The following is an 18,402-nucleotide window of genomic DNA, read 5'->3' on the forward strand; positions in this document are numbered from 1 at the left end:
GGGCTCACATCTTTGACACATTTCCAGGGGCAATCCATGGTAGGCAATGCTACCCGAGCAAATGTATAGTATAAATATAATATTTCAGACAAATTGATAAAAACAAGCCCCTGAACTAATAAAAATAAAACATAATAAAATAATTCTCACGACGTTTCGGCTACAACGCAAGCAACCTGAAGACGGCTGCTTGCGTTGTAGCCGAAACGTTGTGAGAATTATTTTATTATGTTTTATTTTTATTACTTTATTACTTCCCTTCTACGTGACTTTACCGAAAAAACCAAGAAGATGAATCCCTGCAGTCACGAAAGCTTTAAATCGAAATTTAAGCCCCTGAACCTACAGTAAAGCACAAAGTCAGGAGTGTGTGTTTCATAAAAAAAATTAACTTAATACATTTTTCTAACCCTTCACGGTTTTTTTTCGTAAAAAAAAATTAACGGCCATTCATCGTGTGGCTATGATCTATCGCTTTGATGCATTAAGATGAATGAGTAAAATTAGCTGAACTTGATAGTTCAAGTAAATTTAGTGGATTTTTTGTCTTTGTACAACACTGATGTGCAATGTCCTGAGTCAGTATTTGGCCTCCGATGTATTCTTCAAAGAGGAATATTTTCACCGATGAAAGTACTTCGTCACTACGAATCGAGTCACCAGTGTTTAATTCGCGGTCGTGTCTAACATCGGTGGTGAGTGATATCTGAAACGTTCCCCATTGACCAGCGTGGTGAAGTATGGCCAAATGACCGACGCTGCCTGCAGAGGCCTTCGTTCAGCAGTTCATTGACAAAGGAGTGTAATTTAATATCGTGTATATAAGTGTCCTGCTCACGCAGCTTATATTAAATTGCCATCGGCGCTTTTTCGTTACACTTATCGGTTTCTCTTTTCACATAGACGATGACCATTATTTTTCAATCTTATTAAATTCAGCAGCATTAACGGCCACATGCGAGCAGGTGACCCTCACCTTAACTGGGCCGCCACGGTGGTGAGACGTTCACTGCCTCGCCGCTTGGTATACAGGAGGCCGTAGGTTCGATCCCAACCCTGACGCCTGCTGCATATTTGAAGTTTGCATGCCCTTTCCGGTGGTCGCGTGGATTTTTCTCCGGGTCCTCCGTTTTTTTCCCTCCACATTCATTTAAAAAACATGCCTTTCGAGTATTTTCCTGCTATAAATTTCCACGCAATAAGCCATTTGTTTGATCTATCATTTGTGGCCAGGTCGCTTATTAAGAAGCGCTATATAGCTGAGTGGGCCTTACTTGGTAAAACATTTTTTTTTATTATCACCGTCAGGAATGAGACGTGTGCGGTTGAACAGGCTGTGCTTGCGACGAGGCCACGAGGGGGGGGGGGATGACGAGCGGGTTAAACTTGATGCCGCGTCAAGTTTTCACTCTGAAGCCTTTTTGCGAAACCCACGTGAAGAAAAACACGGGGCTCGCTCACGCAACAGGGCCCGCAGTGCAGCGGCTGGTGCAGCGCAGTGCAGCAGCGTGTGCAGCGGAGTGTGCAGCGCAGTGCAGCGGAGTGTGCAGCGCAGTGCTGCAGCGTGTGCAGCGGAGTGTGCAGCGTGTGCAGCGGAGTGTGCAGCGCAGTGCAGCGGAGTGTGCAGCGCAGTGCAGCAGCGTGTGCAGCGGAGTGTGCAGCGCAGTGCAGCGGAGTGTGCAGCGCAGTGCAGCGGCGTGTGCAGCGCAGTGCAGCGGCGTGTGCAGCGCAGTGCAGCAGCGCAGTGCAGCGGCGTGTGCAGCGGCGTGTGCAGCAGCGTGTGCAGCAGCGTGTGCAGCGCAGTGCAGCGGCATGTGCAGCGCTGTGCAGCAGCGTGTGCAGCGTGTGCAGTGCAGCAGTGAGTGCAGCACAGTGCGGCGTTGGAATCTGCTCTTTGCAGTGAGAGTTTTACGCGTCTGAACTTTCCCCGCTCGCCCTAATCTGCTCCCCAGGCAGTTTGAGGCACCGGTGACACGCGTTTGTTTGGGTGTCTGTCTCTCCCTCCCTCCCTGTCCCTCTCTTTTGTCTATTTCTCTCACAATTTTCATTACCTTCCACTTTCTGTTTTTTTTCTTCCGTTTCATTCGCTGTCTCTCAGCCGTCGCTCTCACTGTCGCACTCGTGCTGATATCTCGATGTTGTATTCTTCCACTCACCCCTCTCTCCGTTTTTGTTTTTCGAAAAAAGTATGTTCGCTCGGGGAGTAGGCGAGAGGGTGGTCCCACACGCACAATGTAGACCATGTACTACGTATTCACGGTGGCGAGGTGTTAACTACCTCGCCTGGTGTGCAGGAGGTCATGAGTTCGATCTCGACCCTGACACCCGTGTGGGTTTTTTCTCTAGGGCCCTCTGGTTTTTCTCTCCACATTTAGAATCAACATCACGCGTTTAGAGCATTTGGCTGCTATACATTTCCACGCGATAAACAACTACAGGCGGTGGAGTGGTGGTGCAATGGTTAGCGCAATGCACCGTGAGTTCGAATCCTGGCTACGGCTAACATCCCAGTGGCAAGTGATATCTGAAACGATCATGGGGCTCGTTTTCACCAACTTGCAATTACTAGCATGGAGAATCTTCTTAGTTCTTTCGGTAAAGTCACGTAGAAGGGAAGGAATAAAATGATAAAAATAAAACATAATAAAATAAAATAATATTATGTTTTATTTTTATTATAATAATAAAAATAAAACATAATGAAATAAAATAATATTATGTTTTATTTTTATTATTTTATTACTTCCCTTCTACGTGACTTTAATGAAAGAACCAAGAAGATGAATCCCTGCAGTCACGAAAGCTTTAAATCGAAATTTAGCATGGAGAAGTGAGGTTAAACAACCGCCATACCCAACGTGATGTGGGGAAGCCTTCAACCGGTATTGACTCGACAGAGGGCTGCGAAACATTTTAAATTTGATTTTACACACGCGTGTGAGTGGCAGCTCTCATAAAACATGCTTTAGCAAGGCAGACATCTATGCTGCCTCGGAATGGTTTTCCCACAAATGACCTTTATGTTGCTAATCATCAGTGTTGCTTTGCTTTATGCCCTGAAGACATGCAACAAACCACATACCCGTTCTAGGGCCCACCAATTCAATGGGCACTTCTTTGACATCGAGTAATAATAGCAGCACTGGTTTTGTCAGTCAGTAAACTTGAGGAATGTAAAAAAAAAACATCGCGTGTCTGTATACATTTGGGGTGGCTGGAGTGGTGGTGCGCGCTCTGCTATGAACCCCGCGACCTGAATTTAATTCCCAGTAACGGCTCGAGTCAGCGGCGAGCGATGTTTGAAACCAATCCTGGATTCCCCCTTTCATCGACCCGCACTGACCAGCACGGAGAAGTACGGTCAAACAGCCCCCATCACTGACACGGCACGGCGAAGTCTCCTACCACTCGCGGATTGACAAGGGCCCCTAAAATGGTTAATTAATACAATACGTGCGGATTCCTGCGTGGGTATTGTGAAAAGGTAATCCACTCGTGGCATCTGCGGGCTCACAATGTACGCGCGAGGATTGGACCGTCCTCTTACTCACGTTCCCACCTGCGACAGACCTTTTGACTTTTTGTTTTATCCGTCCTTGCTGACCTGATAAGTCACCGCAACGTGAGCGGCAGCACGCCGCAGTGGCGGCCGTCCTGTAGAGATAAACTAGCTGCCGGCATGAGAATGTGGACTTGCCACCCGCTGGCATCGGGCATCTGGTGGAGGTGAGTGCGACCCTTTTTTGCTGGTCTGAGCAGGGAAACTGAATTTGAAACGTGTGCACCTATGGAAGGACAGAGGTGTGATTGATGTATTACCCACAATGCTGCACAACAAGCACGTGATGAGTTTTTCTACGAGATTGCATTTTGGAATTGATATTACCTGGCAACGGATTTAAAATGGCTATTAACATTATAACTTACAACCCTTGGTCAATCCACCGCTTGATGGAGGTCTTCCTGCACCATTCCAATCGGGCTTTTGTTCATCGGCAGTGATGATCACGACGATGGCGAAGACACTGACGCACTCTCCGCCACCACCGCTGCCGCGTGCGACGACCTCCGACACAGCTGTTGCTTTTCGCAGGCACCGCCACGGGCACCATCCCGACCAGCGTGCTCTCCTACTCGGACTACATCAGCCGCCCCGAGGAGCACATGAGCGTGCTGCGCTTCGACCGCGGCGAGACAGGAGAAGGGCTGCCGCGTCGTCATCATCGACGACTCGCTCTACGAGGACGAGGAGTCCTTCAACGTCTCGCTCAGCATGCCCATGGGCGGCCGCGTCGGGGACGCCTTCCCATCCGCCCGCATCCTCATTCAGCCCGATGCTGACGACGGTAATTTGTGATGCCGCGGTCGGTCGGCCGGCAACCCCCCTCCCACCCCCCCTCACTGAGTGGTAAAACTGAATTCTAAAAACGAAACTCACCGTTGACCGTTGTCCATCTACTACGGTGACGAGACTTAAACTACCACCGCCTGGTATACAAGGGTCGTGGGTGCGATCCCGACCCTGACGCCTGCATATTTGGAGTTTGCGTGTTCCTCTCCCCGTGGATTTTTTTCCACGTCCTTCGGTTTATCCCTCTACATTTAGAATGAACATACGTTTTTACTATTTGGCTGCTATACATTTCCACACGATGATAGGCCACTAAGTTGAGAGCTGTCATTTGTGGCCAGGTCGCCTCTGAAAATAAGCTATAGAGCTCAGTGGGCCTTAGCTGGTAAAATAAAATAAAAATCATAGTTTCATCATTTTTACTACGATTCCTCACATTTCTATGATGCCACAATTAATGTAACGCTTAACACAAACTCATCTCATCAACCCCATCTCCACAGTGGTCATCATCTCTGAGAGAAATGTATCTTCTCTCGCTGCCATTCCTTCCTTCACGAGTTATCCATCGGGCCATTGGCCCTTCAGCGACGTGCCCTAAGTAAACCCACTTGCTCTCCATGCCACGTCTCTTACTCTGTGCATTTTCTCCAAGCCATGTCCGTTTACTAGAATTACTAACTCCATTTTTATTTTATCAGGTATACATTTTCACATAAGCCACTTCATTGGGCTCTCATTTGTGGTCGCTCTATAGCTCAGTGGGCCTTACCTGGTAATAATAAACATAGTTTAGTTTTGAGTTTAGTATCCCAAACAATTTTGACTAAACTCATCATCACTTCAGGGTAGATAAAACAGATACCGCTCAGTGAGTATCAATTGGTTTGAAATCAAAAGTGGCTTTCCTATGAAGAGACTTAGCATTTCAACCACCAACTTTGTCCCAAGCAATGTTGACTCAACTCACCATCGCGTCGGGGTGGATAAAATTAGTACTGCCAGGTGAGTAGCAATTGTTTGCATTCAAAAGTGCCTTTCCTATGGAGAGACTTGGAATTTCCACCACGGACCCAGGGCTCCCAGTATTGATGGGCCCCGTTTGATAAAGGTGGCAGCTGGACTTTAAAAAAAAAACTTTTTTTCAATGATCACCCTACCGAGGGTTAATACACGATTGACGAACTTCAGTGAATAAAATCGGACGAGTGCTTTGTTCACGTGAGATAGAGGATCTGTCCCGAGTGATAAGCAGAGAACAGGAGGGAAGTGCCTTTGGCGAGTAAGTCAAACCTTTGTCGACTCAACAAACGCACAGCCCCACGGCCACACGTTTGCAAGGCCGTGTATTTTTTAATCTCTGAAATGTGTGCACTCTCTCTCAACCTCGCGTTATGTAACGAATTCAGAGAAGAACATCTTTGCTTGCCAATGCTGCAGATAATTATTATTGATATAGGCGGCGTGAAGAATGTTTGCGAGTGATAGTTACACGTGGTGAGTGCGGCTGGATCCGTAGTCTTGAGAGAGAGAAAAAAGACACGTTCGAACAAATTTGCTTACTTAAAATTTGCTTCCTTAAAATTTGCTTACTTAAAATGTTCTTACTTAAACAAAAAACGCTCATTGTCGCCCAACGTTCTGCAGATGGGCCTTTGTTCCTGCGTACAGCAAAGAAAATTTAGAAATATAATAATTAAAAAATAGCTAAATATATAAATAAATCCAACAGCGCTCGCACGCCCCACATTAGCCAAGGCCTTTTATCTCGCGCGTAAATATTTGGGCAACATTCGGGCCTGCGCAGTGTTGAAAAATGAGTGCAGTGGATTACGAAACGGTGCAGATCAATGACTCGCATGCACGCCCTCATCGTGAAGGAAAATGCACGTGTTATTATCAGAGACGTATTTAAAGCGACGTTGTTGAGGTTTCTTTTTTTTTGGTAATGTCACCGCTGTTTATTGCATTACGATCAAAATGTGAAAACGACAGTCGAAACATTCTTAAGTATAATATGGATCAACGCCTCCTCATTCCGTGTCAGTCAGGGTAAGACTTTTCACCATATTTCACCACGCTGGTCATTACGATTTGGAGAATAGGAGGAAGAGGGTGGTGGTGGGGGGGAATTCCAAACCAGTTCACATATCACTCGCCACTGATGTTAGCCGTGGCTCAAATTGATTTGAGGAGTCACCAGGTTCATGTCGTAGGGCACGAACTATTGCACCACTCTACCCAGAAACGCGCTATTACCGTCTGTCATGTTCAACCTCTGTAAGAGCAACCTGACGTTTCATATATTAGTTCAAGAAAATCTATTTATATTGTCGCCCTTATTACAACCGTTGGATTATTTCACACATGGCCCAATGTGTACTGCGGTAAATCCGGGATGCTCATGCTGGTGCGTTGAAAAATTAAACACGTAAAGTCATCGATTATCTGTTTGACCGAGCCACAGTTTGGTTATTTGAGTGATACAAAATTGATATTTCCGGACAAGTACTCGCAAAACACGACAGCTCGTATTTCTTTCACAAGCAGTGCGTTTGTTTTGTAAGGGGGTCACGCTGTGTCAGATGTACCGGTATGTCGTAAGCCTGGGTGCAACATCGGCTGTGAGTTAGCGGTGTTGTGCGGTCATACGCAGAATAATATGCACGTTGTGTTTCCCGGTTACAAGTGGTTTCTGTTGTCAGCGGGATAATGGGGCATTTTGTTGCAGTCTCTTGCAGTGGGTGAGCATTTAGCTTGCCTCATTGAAAGACAGCAGGGCATATTTTTTTCTTCATCCCATGCCAAAGGAACAAAGAAAATAAAGGAAGAAGGATCGGAAATTAAAGTTTTCGGAGGCTATTTGAGGTCACCATTGAAGATTTGTAGGAAATACTGTGCTTGCATTCAGTGCACGCATCATACAACACTGAATGCATTTTGACCGTGGCACCCAATAATAATGGTACGAAACAATATAAATACTGTCATTCTTAAAAATGAAACCAAAGGCATGGGAATGAAGTCAATGTATCGTAGCTAAATTATCTCATTATTTATTAAATGCCACACGGTGCAATGCCACTGATGCAATGCTGACCTTCAGTGAACACTATTGGGAGTTCACGGCTTGAAAATAAATAATGCCTATTGATTACCTATTCGGAGACAAAATTGTATTGTCATATAGTTTTATATATATATCATCCTATGTGTGTAATGTGCAATCTCCTTTCCTTAACCATTTCAGAGTCCGGTAAGATACAATTCACGAGAGACATGAGAAGTCTCTAGTGAAATGCTCACATAGCAATTTATTAAAAAAAAAATTGGCAGTCACAATGTATGCATTCAATTGGCTATCCAAGTATTGGATACAATTTAAGCAAATCGTTATGCTCAGGTGTCTTCAAGCTAGTCGAACGAATGAGATGGAACAAGCTGGGTGGAACGTTCAAGACATGCAGTGTAAACGAGACAGTTTAAAACGGGGTAAAAACTAATGGGTTCCTGGGTTGAACCGTGACACTGAATTGTAACATTAATCACGCTGGGGAAGAAGAGAAGAGCGATTCATTAAATCCCTAAAAACTAAGGCGCCGTTTTTTTGAGTTCAGTGATGGGTCATTTAAAAACTTTGGAATTTAAGTACTTAAATTTGATAAAAAAATATTCACGTTAAGAAAAAACGCCACTTTTTTATTTTCTTACTGTGGTTTTCACACCTGATGATGATCGCTTGTGTTGCAATCGAAACGTCGTGATAATTGTATTGTTTTTATATCTTTATTATTTTATTGTTTCCCTTCTACATGACTTTACCGAAAGAACCAAGAATATGAATCCCTGCAGTCACGAAAGCTTTAAATCAAAATTCATCCACTCGTCATTAAAAATTGGGACTTCAATGCATGCCATCAAAGTCCGATTCACGTCGTTTTAAGTGTATCATTTTGCACGGCATATTTACATTCACCTAAAATGCGGGGCTCTAACATATAGTTTTCATGTTGTGTACCACTATTAAAACAAATCGCTTACATTCAATAAAAGAGTAAAGTCGAGCAGTGATGGCAGCTGGCAGTGATTTCTGTGGTCAGATGTGAGCATTGCCTCATGTTCTTAGATCTATCAGTGACGTCACGTAGAAGGGAAAAAATACAATAATAAAAATAAAGCATAATACAATTCTCACGACGTTTCGGCCACAACACAAGCACCTGAGGACGGCTGCTTGTATTGTGGCCGAAACGTCGTGAGACTTGTATTATGTTTATTTTTATTTTTATTTTCCCTTCTACTTGACCTTACCGAAGGATCCAAGAATATTAATCCCTGTAGTCACGAAAGCTTTAAATCGAAATTCATTGCCTCATGCTTGCATTTTAAACATTGCTTTAGAGTTTAGACAGTGGCTATTAATCCAGCAGTGGATTGATCGTGGCTGATGATGACGATGATGACTATGAATCCTGGATAAAGCAGGTAAACAGAGAGTGCATTATATTCTTGGTTCTTTCGGTAAAGTCACGTAGAAGGGAAATAATAAAATAATAATAAAATATAAAACAATAAAATGCTCACGATCGTTTCGACTGCAACACAAACAATCATCATCAGGTGTGAATCCACAGCAATAATTTTTTTTTCCAAATTTTCTTTCCGTGGATTTCACACCTGATGATGATTGCTTGTGTTGCAGTCGAAACGCCTTGAGATTGTTTTTATTTAATATTTTTTTAATTTTATTATTTCCTTTCTATGTGACTTTTACCGAAAGAACCAAGAATATGAATCCCTACAGTCACGAAAGCTTTAAATCAAAATTTAGACAGTGCATTGGTTACGGTTTTGTGATGCTGGAGAAATTAAAGGACGGGGTTTTTTTGTTGTTAATTTTTTTCCCCTCGAATTATATTGCAATTGTGAGATCTGTGGCATGTTGAGAGATGAAGAAAGTGTAAATTCTGAGTTCTCTCAGCGGGCAGCGCACTACCAGATGTTAGAAAATGGTCTCAGAAGATGTCCTGACAGAACATGTTCTGATGTCACTTCCACCGGCCTCTCGACTCACACGGAGGGACTTCATTCAAACAACATTCATGACCTGTGGAGCATGGGGAGACCATCTCTTGGCAGTGGATGGACAAGATGAATCTCTAATCTACACAATGATGCAACCAGGTCCTCACTTCCAATGTGTTGCCAGTGCCACCATGAGAAACCCATCGTATTATGCATTCTCTTTTAATGAAGGCCAGCCCAGATTTGAGAGCTCGAGTCCCAGTCGTAGTCACAACAAGCCGCTGTCTAGGCGTGATGAAAGTACCGATTCTTGCAGTTGTGTTACAAGAGGCTGATTAAAGAGACTCCAAGACTAGCTCGCTCGACGATGTCATCTCGCAGGGCCATGCTGCAATGTGAAATGGCACTATGTTGATAACGCAGCAATGCAGAAATTGTTAAATCTTTGCCTCTTGACCTGGTTTATGGCAACATTAGCATATAAATGGTGATAGCATCTAAAGAGTACGTGTCACACGAATCATTCTTAATGTTTGAATATATTTACATGGTGTTATACTCTGGTGCAACGGTTAGCACACCAGGGCTTGCAGAACACAAGTCGCCGATTTCATCACATTGTCCGGCACGACAGTGGAAACGACGGCCCAGTTCCTTAAGTCTCCCCACCACTTTCCACTCGGCGGTGTAAATTTGTTACACCACTGGTAGATGATCGGTGGGTCGCGTGTGTGTGTAGGTCAAGTACCATCCTGAGGGGCTCTCTAAAGCTCCCCTTGAGTGGGGCACCGCAGTGGCGAGATGTTAACCACCTCACCTGGTGTGCATGAGGTCGTGGGTTCGATCCCCATCCTGACGCCTGTAAATTTGGAGCTTGCATGTTCTCCCCGTGGTCGCGTGGATTTTTCTCCGGGTCATCCGGTTTTTCCCTCCACATTTAGAGGCATGCGTTTAGAGTACTTGGCTGCTATTTTTCCACGTGATAAGCCACTTCGTTGAGCTATCATTTGTGGGCTGAAATAGAGATATTTTGCTCAGTGGGCCTTACCTGGCAAAACAAACAGAGTGGAGGTCCTTCCACGAGTAGTGGCTTAAGAAAATAATTGCAGGCGAGAGGGCTGGCAGTACCTTTAACTTTCTAAGTTCATATATGAACTTACATTTGCACAAGTATTGTATTCGTAGATGACGAGGTGTAATGTGTGTGCATAATGCAGGGGGGTGGTAGCGCAGCGGATATCGCGCCGTGCAATAAACCCGCGACCCGCATTCGTGTTGTTCGCTCACGGCCAACACCAGTGACAATTATCTGAACAAGGTCAGATAATTGTCTCAATTGAATACTTGGTATGGTTTGTAACCATCGCCACTCAGGGAGACAAAGGCTGCCGGGCGTGGTGATGACGACCCGCCCGCTCGTGTGCTGTGCCGGCCTTCATAGGTGCTGCTCGCTAACAGCACTTGCCCCAACAGTCTGGCAAGGCTCTACAGGGGATCGTTTTCTTAGTACGTTATACACAAACATAACAAATCCATCTTCTTGGTTCTTTCGGTAAAGTCACGTAGAATGGAAAAAATAAAATAATGAAATAAAACATAATACAATAATTCTCACGACGTTTCGGCCACAACGCAAGCAGCCGTCCTCAGGTGAAGAACAGGTCTATGGTTTATTTTACTACTTATTATTTCCATTCTACGTGACTTTACCGAAAGAACCAAGAAGATGAATCCCTGCAGTCACAAAAGCTTTAAATCGAAATATAACAAATCCAATATGGTTTTACTCCGCAAAGTAAAATGTATATTTTCAGCACATTTTACAATAGTTTAAAAGCGTTTTCAAATTGTGACGTTGTTATTTGTGGCGTTTCGATCACTGGTAGATAGTTTATCCAAACGTGATGGGGCGCTGATGATGATCATGATGACATTTGGTCTGCAGAGTTGGAGAATAATTTTTTTTTATCGCTCACAAAAGAGAGCTATTCACAGCTGTTTCCTGGCTAATGCTGAAGCTATGTCGGGCTACAGATAATGAGGAATGGGCCCACTTGAGTATAAGCTCTTGGAAAAGGTATGATAAGGCTTAATGGAGGAGACATACCCAAGGCAGCTGGTTGATTTGATTTAATTCTTGAGTATAATACGAACACAGGGCTCATAAGTGACAACGTCTCTTAAGGAAATAGGATAGTGAGACGCTGAAGTTATAACCAATTTTCTTTTTAAATCAACGAATGCAGTCACTTGCAATAAATGAATGAAAGAAACTAAATTTGAACGTCAGGTAGAAAAAGATGTATGTAATCGCCTCTGGGCTTTATCTTGTAGTACCAAGTGGCTGCAGACTTTCCACTCAGCCCTGGCATGCTCGCAAGGTTACAATGACCTGGGGCAAGGGAATTAAAATAGAAACCACATTCTACCATTGGAGCCGAGCACCTCTCACAGGCTACCGGATGTAAAAAAGTCAAAGTAATTACACCATTTGAAAATAATGACTTGCGTCGTTTCTGGTGTGACTATGTTAGATAGTGTTAAAATGCAGCTTTGCTTATTTATACATTAACTGTGATTTGAGGGAGCGGTGAAGCAATGTTGAATGCGCTGCGCTGTAAACCTCACAACGTGAGATCGATTCCTGGCCACGGCTCACATCAGTGGCGAGTGATATCGGCACCATCCCTGTCCTCCCCTGACTTGCCAACCCGCGTTGACCCAGCGTGGTGAAGTATGGTCAATCTAACCCCGTGACTTGCATGGCATAGGGAGGTCTTCTACCAGCAGTGAATTAACAACTTTTTGTTTATTAGAAGGGCATTCAAATCCTCTGAGACAAATACAATGAAGTCATTATAGGCTTAATTTGAAACTCACTCTTCCTGTATTGACTCCACATTATTGCCTTAAAGGGGTGACTGTTTCAATGAACTTGAAGCAAACGAAATACAAATGTGACCTAACACGTATGATGTATAGTGCACCGAGGTTAATAGGCTGCAATCAGCAAACACAACCACCCACAGAGGTCGGGCATGATACAGTGGCGTGCATTCGACAAAGCAACGTAGACTCTTTGTAAAATAATAATAGGGGATGGTTCTCAGTCTCGCGGCATTGTGACCTTGCGTAGCCCAATGCGTCCAGCCGAGCAGTCATTTCTATTGTAAAGCGAAGCTAGATTTCAATGTATGTATACGAACAATAGGGAAAGGAAGAAAAACACCTTTTTGCATGAACCAAATTTACTGACAGACGTGGAAACCGGCAACGGTTGGCATGAAGGTTGTTGCATGTCAAACGATGCCCTTCCGTGCACGTCAAAACATTTCGGGGTAATAGAGAACAATCATTGATCTTCCCCGCACGAATGCCACCCCTGCTGTTCTCGTGAGTTGCTGGGTGGCCCACTGATAACGTGCACCGCCGGGTATCGTCGTTTCGCTGATTAAAATCGCAATTCCACTCACCCCCCCACCCACGCCCCCCGATTAACTAAATTTTGGCACGTGACGAATGAAAAAGGCGGATTGATTTTAGGCTGTTTACACGACGGGGCCCATTGTATGCCAGTGTGAACAAAAAAAAAACACGGGCAATGAGATTCTCATATCGCTCAGAAAAATATATTTTTTAAAAAGGTTCCTGTTTTTTAACCTTCGTGCACCACCGCACTGCTGAACATTCCTCTCTGCCACCGCAATAAATTGAATGTCGAGGCGGGCTGCTGCAGGAAAGCGGCCGTGTATATGTGCGTGTTCTTTCTTCGGTAAAAGAGGAGACGGGGCTTTCGGTGTTTGTCTTGGAAGCCATGACGGGGCTGGGGCGGGTGGCGCTTTGGGGGCTTCCAGTATCGCTGCCCCTGTGTGGCAAAACAAAGTGCAACGCTTGGATGGTCAAAGAAAGTGGATTCGCATTTTGATTAATTCAATGACCAAGCCCAGGAATTAAAGTCGACGGCGGCGCTGTCTGAACTCCCACTGACCAGCCCTGTGCTTTACTGGTGAACTTTGAACTCGCTTGCTCGGTGGAAATGTAACGTAAACAAATGTTGAGCTTGTGAAAGGAAAAAAAAACTGGTTTAATTCTCTCAAATAGGGGAGTACCCGCAGGTCTGGAATCACTCCAGTCGTCTGTGATGCAATGTATGCTCACGACTTACAAGTGGGAATGCAGGTTCTCATTACGTGTCGTTCAAGAAATTATAATACAGCTGATATCTGCTGCAGTTTAATCTCCTATTTTGCAACTTCACTTCGAACATTTTCATACGACGCGCACATCTTTTCATTTATTCTATATTAAAAAAAATAAAACGTAGATGTAAAACAACTTTTCTTTGAAACAATCCACGGTGAGCTTCTTCCCCTTGTAATTACACTTGGCCAAATGTCAACCGGTTCACTGTTTTGATGGCAATGGCACACAGGAATTCACGGGGGAAAATCCTCCACTTTTTGCTACGATGATCTCACTCCTCTGGGGCTCCCCACCCACTCCTCTTTGGCTCGCTGTAAGCGCAGGCCGTGTGCAGGTTTGACAACCTCCTTCGGTTTTGAAACTGAAGGAGAAATGCTCTCGTGCGGAATGCTCACCTACCAATTTTACTTCTCGGAGGTTTTTTTGCAAGCACAACTATGCAACCATGTTGTGTTTCCCTGCCCCTCCCCCGTTGCTTGTAAACTCTCCGATCTAAACACCGCTCACCAGAGTCTGCCCCTGGCAGACGAGTCGTATACAAGTTTCCTTGCGGTTGGAATTTAAAACCCAGGGTGTATTTAACTTGGGAGATATTTGCACACTTTTGAGTCATACCCAAAACATTCATAATGCGACAGCTATCTAAGATAAACAGACGACAATGCCTTCCTATTTTCTCGGCGGCGTTTTAGTGGCATTACGTGTACGCAGGCATTCAGAACCGCAAGGCAATGGCGTCAGTGTTGTGTTAATACAGCATGTCGTTTTTACAGTAGAATACCACGATAGGTAGATCTACCATTATCTCCCAACTATGCGTGAGTCCTGTCCACGAAACGAATTGCGGATGAACATGAATATATATTATCCACAATAGATTTACTGCACACAACACGAATTTACCACGGAAAATATAATAGGATGCATGTCATACTGCCTTACGAACACCTCTGGGTGATGTCTATCTTCAAATAAACAGGGAAAGTATAGTAATAGGTTTTTATCATTTCAACTGGTACAAAAACTGACACCTTTATACAAGGTATCATGTTTGCCTTTTGGCGTCATCTGGTCCAACACCAATGGAGACTAGGCTCTAAGAAAAGCTGTCTCGGGTGTGGACCAATCATTTTGACTGCTTGTGTTGTGGTTATTGCAAACATGATGCCTTGTATAAAGGTGTCAGTTTTTTGTACCAGTTGAAAGGGTAAAAATCTATTACTATATTTTGCCACTGATATAGGAGGTCTCATAGGGAAAGTATAATTATTTACTTCGCGAATCCCCAACCTGTGCAGATATTGCAGAAAATTAAGCACTTTCTGGCCGCCTTCAGCAACCTGTACTCGCCAGCGTGGTGAAGTATGGCCATTGAACCCTCACAAACAATATGGCATGGGGGAGGTCTTCTTCCAGCAATACATTGATATGCACGTGGGGTTTCATTTCCTCCGCGATTCAGCGTCGGGACGATGATGGGACGTTGTCCTCTGCCATGGCCACTGATGCTGAAACTCAGGGTGACCTACGTTGAGTCTATGACTCACCATGAGTGCGAGATGTTAACTACCTCGCCTGGTATGCAGGGAGGGCATGCTTTCGATCCCCACGCTGACACCTGTATATTTTCAGTTTGCATGTTCTCCCCGTGGTCGCGTGTATTTTTCTCTGGGTCCTCCAGTTTTTCCCTCCAAATTTAGAAACCTGTGTTTAGAGCATTTGGCTGCGATACATTTCTACACGAGAAGCCACTTCGTCCAGCTATCGTCATTTGTGGCCAGGTCACTTCTGAAAAGGAGCTATACAGCTCAGTGGGCCTTGCGTGGTAAATGAAAAATGAGTGTAGAATAGTTTTAATTAAACATGGCCAACAAGCATCATACTCTGAAGAAAGTAACAAAAAATTCCCCTTAAACCCAGTAATGGGCACATATACCGTATCATTATTAATATGATGGCCTTTAATAATTAACTGCAATAATTAATTACTAATAATAATGACTGATTATTTACAGGGGTTGGATTTGGTGAAGGGTACATCGAGGACCCATTTGGATTTTGCTCACCACTGATGTTAGCCATGACTGCGAATCAAACTCAAGACATCAGGTTCATTGCGCAGTGTGATCATTAATCAACCTCTCCACCACGGTGTATTCAGATTTATTTAAAAAAATTGGATTATTCGTAAAATGTTTTAAGTTGTATTGTGCCAATCTAATGGCCTTTTTAAATGGTTTGAACGATATTTAAATATTTTTCTGCTTCACGACAAAAAAAGTGCAAAAAAAAATGCTTTGGCCCAGTTCACCGTTGGGTTCAAGTGTCTCACATTAGCCAACCTGTGCAAATGTTAAATGTCTCAAGTGTGATTTTCTTGGACAGAGGCAGGACACGGGCATTGGCAAATGCAGAAAGTGCTGGCTGTGGTCAAGCGTGGTGGAGATAGCCAAATATAAAGATGTTTACTTTAGTAACCTAAGCCAGCAATCACATTTCACGAGCCACGCATTGTTAGCAACTTCCAGTGTAAGCACTGCAATCAAGATTCCAATCACGCATATCGTATAGTTTCGCGTAAGACTTTTTTTTAACTCCAAAAAAAAAAACCTCCGTTAATGTTTTTTTTGGGAAGGTTCACCGTTTGGTGGGTGGCAATAGTTTCATTTCAGTTTCCTTTCGTGCACCAGAAACGTTGCGAGAAGCCCAGTCTACTCCCCATCAACCACCAATAAATCTTGTTGCCCAATAGACGGTTTGGAAGAAAAAAAAATCGACTATTTCGGACGGCAGTTGCCGATGCCGCAACTCACTTTTTAACTTGGCAGGAGGTTGTTAGAAAGGAAAGTTATATCTGCGTGACCGTTTTTGGCTCTTCCGTTGCTTTGCACGAAATAAAGGCGGATGGAGGTCATAATGCCGGCTACATTGAGAAAAAATATATAATCGCGTGACAGCAAAATGTCACTTGACAAGGGGGGGGGGGGTGGGTTTTACACTTGGTGACAATGGGGCATGCAAAAAAAAACGGCACATGACCACAGCAAAGGACTCGAAAGCACCACCCCCCCTTCCTTTGACGCGAGTTTATCAGACAAGGGTCGTACGGAGAGCATAAGGAAATGACTTTGAAGTCAGCAGCCTGAATTGGTCTGAGCCCTACTTCACCAGCCTTGCTCAGAATAGGAACTCGCAGGAGAAGCAAACGCGAGGCCGTTATGGGTACAACAAATCCCAAGACCAAACACTGAAAAGTAAAATACATACGGCGCTGTACTCCATTAGACTTTGGGCACGTTTCACTTTGTAAACAATGTTTACTCCTTCTGCATACCGATATAGGAAGGTAAATATGTTTAAATCAGAATTGCTTATTTGCGTGCTTTTCTTCGTGAACGTTATGCTTTCGGCTGTGCTGTTAAATGATCGACCTTTTAGCGTTTGTTATTTCACTGTTTTTAAATGTTAGAGCATCAAGGGGGTACATCGACGGTCACACGCAAACAGAAAGGCCTCAACGAACTTGCCCCCGTCTCTCTCTGTGCATGCTGACAGAAGCCATTAGTGGGTCTCCATATGTCTTGATAGCGCGTGTTTATTTTTCTCAAGATGCGACGACTGCCGAAGAGGGTTTATCCTCTCCAGCTCTTGATTCAGACCACGAAAATGTACAGCGCCATCGGCAGCGGCGTACGGCTGGTGACATTGGTGCACACGGAAGGTCTGACCCTCGTCATCGGCCTCACCGTATTGTGGCGCGTTGGAGGATGCAGTGGATTGATCAAAGCCCTCAAACAGCAAACAAAGCTGGCTTTGAATGCTCTCGAGGTCAACTTTGCGGCATGACGTTGACTCACGTACGGGAGGACAGGAGTCCTCCTCCTCATACAGTTGCATTATAACCGATAACTATATGGTAGGCTGATGTTTCACGCAATGGCCATTTGCTATAGAAGATAGATGGACTCACTTTCAGTTGAACGTCGTACTTTATTATTTGAGGCTCTCAGACAATAAAGACGGAGAGGCCGGGGGGGCGGTGATTCTAAGGCCGTACATTCTAAAGTTTCATCTCCAACTTTAAAGTTTTTAACGAGCTGTTGTGCCTCCTGGCCCTGCTCCGACAGAGCGTCGTTACCAGAAAGAACAGGTGATTTAACGTGTATATATATTTTTTGTTATTTAAAAAATTCAGTGTCAACGATTATCATCGTTGTTGGTCTGTGCTACCAGTGGCAACACGTTCAATCGTTGGTATGATGCAAATGGGCCCCCTATTTTCGGAACGGTAAGCAATGATGAGGAGCGGAGGGCACGCGCGTATCCCACGTACAACCACCTCCCCTCCACAGCACTCTCATACCCGCATCTGTTCGTTAGCCCCTTGGCAAAAGTGGCGACTATATATTTGCCGACCGTTCTCCTCCCTTTTTAAAACCCCAGTGACAGACATGCCGATGAGAATGAACTTTGGAAAGACCCGCGCGACGCTTTCAAATGTCTACCGTAACATTTAATTACGCTTTCGTAATGAGCACGCATTCTTCACGCCCCTGCTTGGGACTACGTCTCGTGTAAAAATAGAATCGACAACATAACGTTGGCACGCTACATCTATAGGTATCAGGCTCTCTGTGTCAAGAGCTCTGCTAATGGTCTTGGCTGGGATGTTCTGCATAGTTAGGTAATGGTTGGCCGGAGTGGTCATGCGGTGACCAGCGCATCGCGCTGCGAACCCGGTGTCTGAGTGCAAATCACGGCCATGGCTCTTGTCAGTGGCGAGTGATATATCTGAACGGCCCCCCCCCACCCCTTGCTTAGGC

At 44.5% G+C, this 18,402-nt stretch overlaps 1 protein-coding gene across 1 annotated transcript in view; it reads left to right on the plus strand.

Moving 5' to 3' along the window:
* The window catches only part of LOC133350031 (FRAS1-related extracellular matrix protein 2-like), a 137,422-nt gene that overhangs the window by 65,026 nt on the left and 53,994 nt on the right, over nt 1-18,402 (plus strand). Inside the window, 2 exon segments of the mRNA XM_061563990.1 lie at nt 4,094-4,194; nt 4,196-4,346. Of these exon segments, the coding sequence (XP_061419974.1) occupies nt 4,094-4,194; nt 4,196-4,346 (252 nt within the window).

This window comes from Lethenteron reissneri, chromosome 32 (genome assembly GCF_015708825.2).
Source record: "Lethenteron reissneri isolate LAM-NWPU_2019-01 chromosome 32, ASM1570882v1, whole genome shotgun sequence".
Taxonomy (NCBI): domain Eukaryota; kingdom Metazoa; phylum Chordata; class Hyperoartia; order Petromyzontiformes; family Petromyzontidae; genus Lethenteron; species Lethenteron reissneri.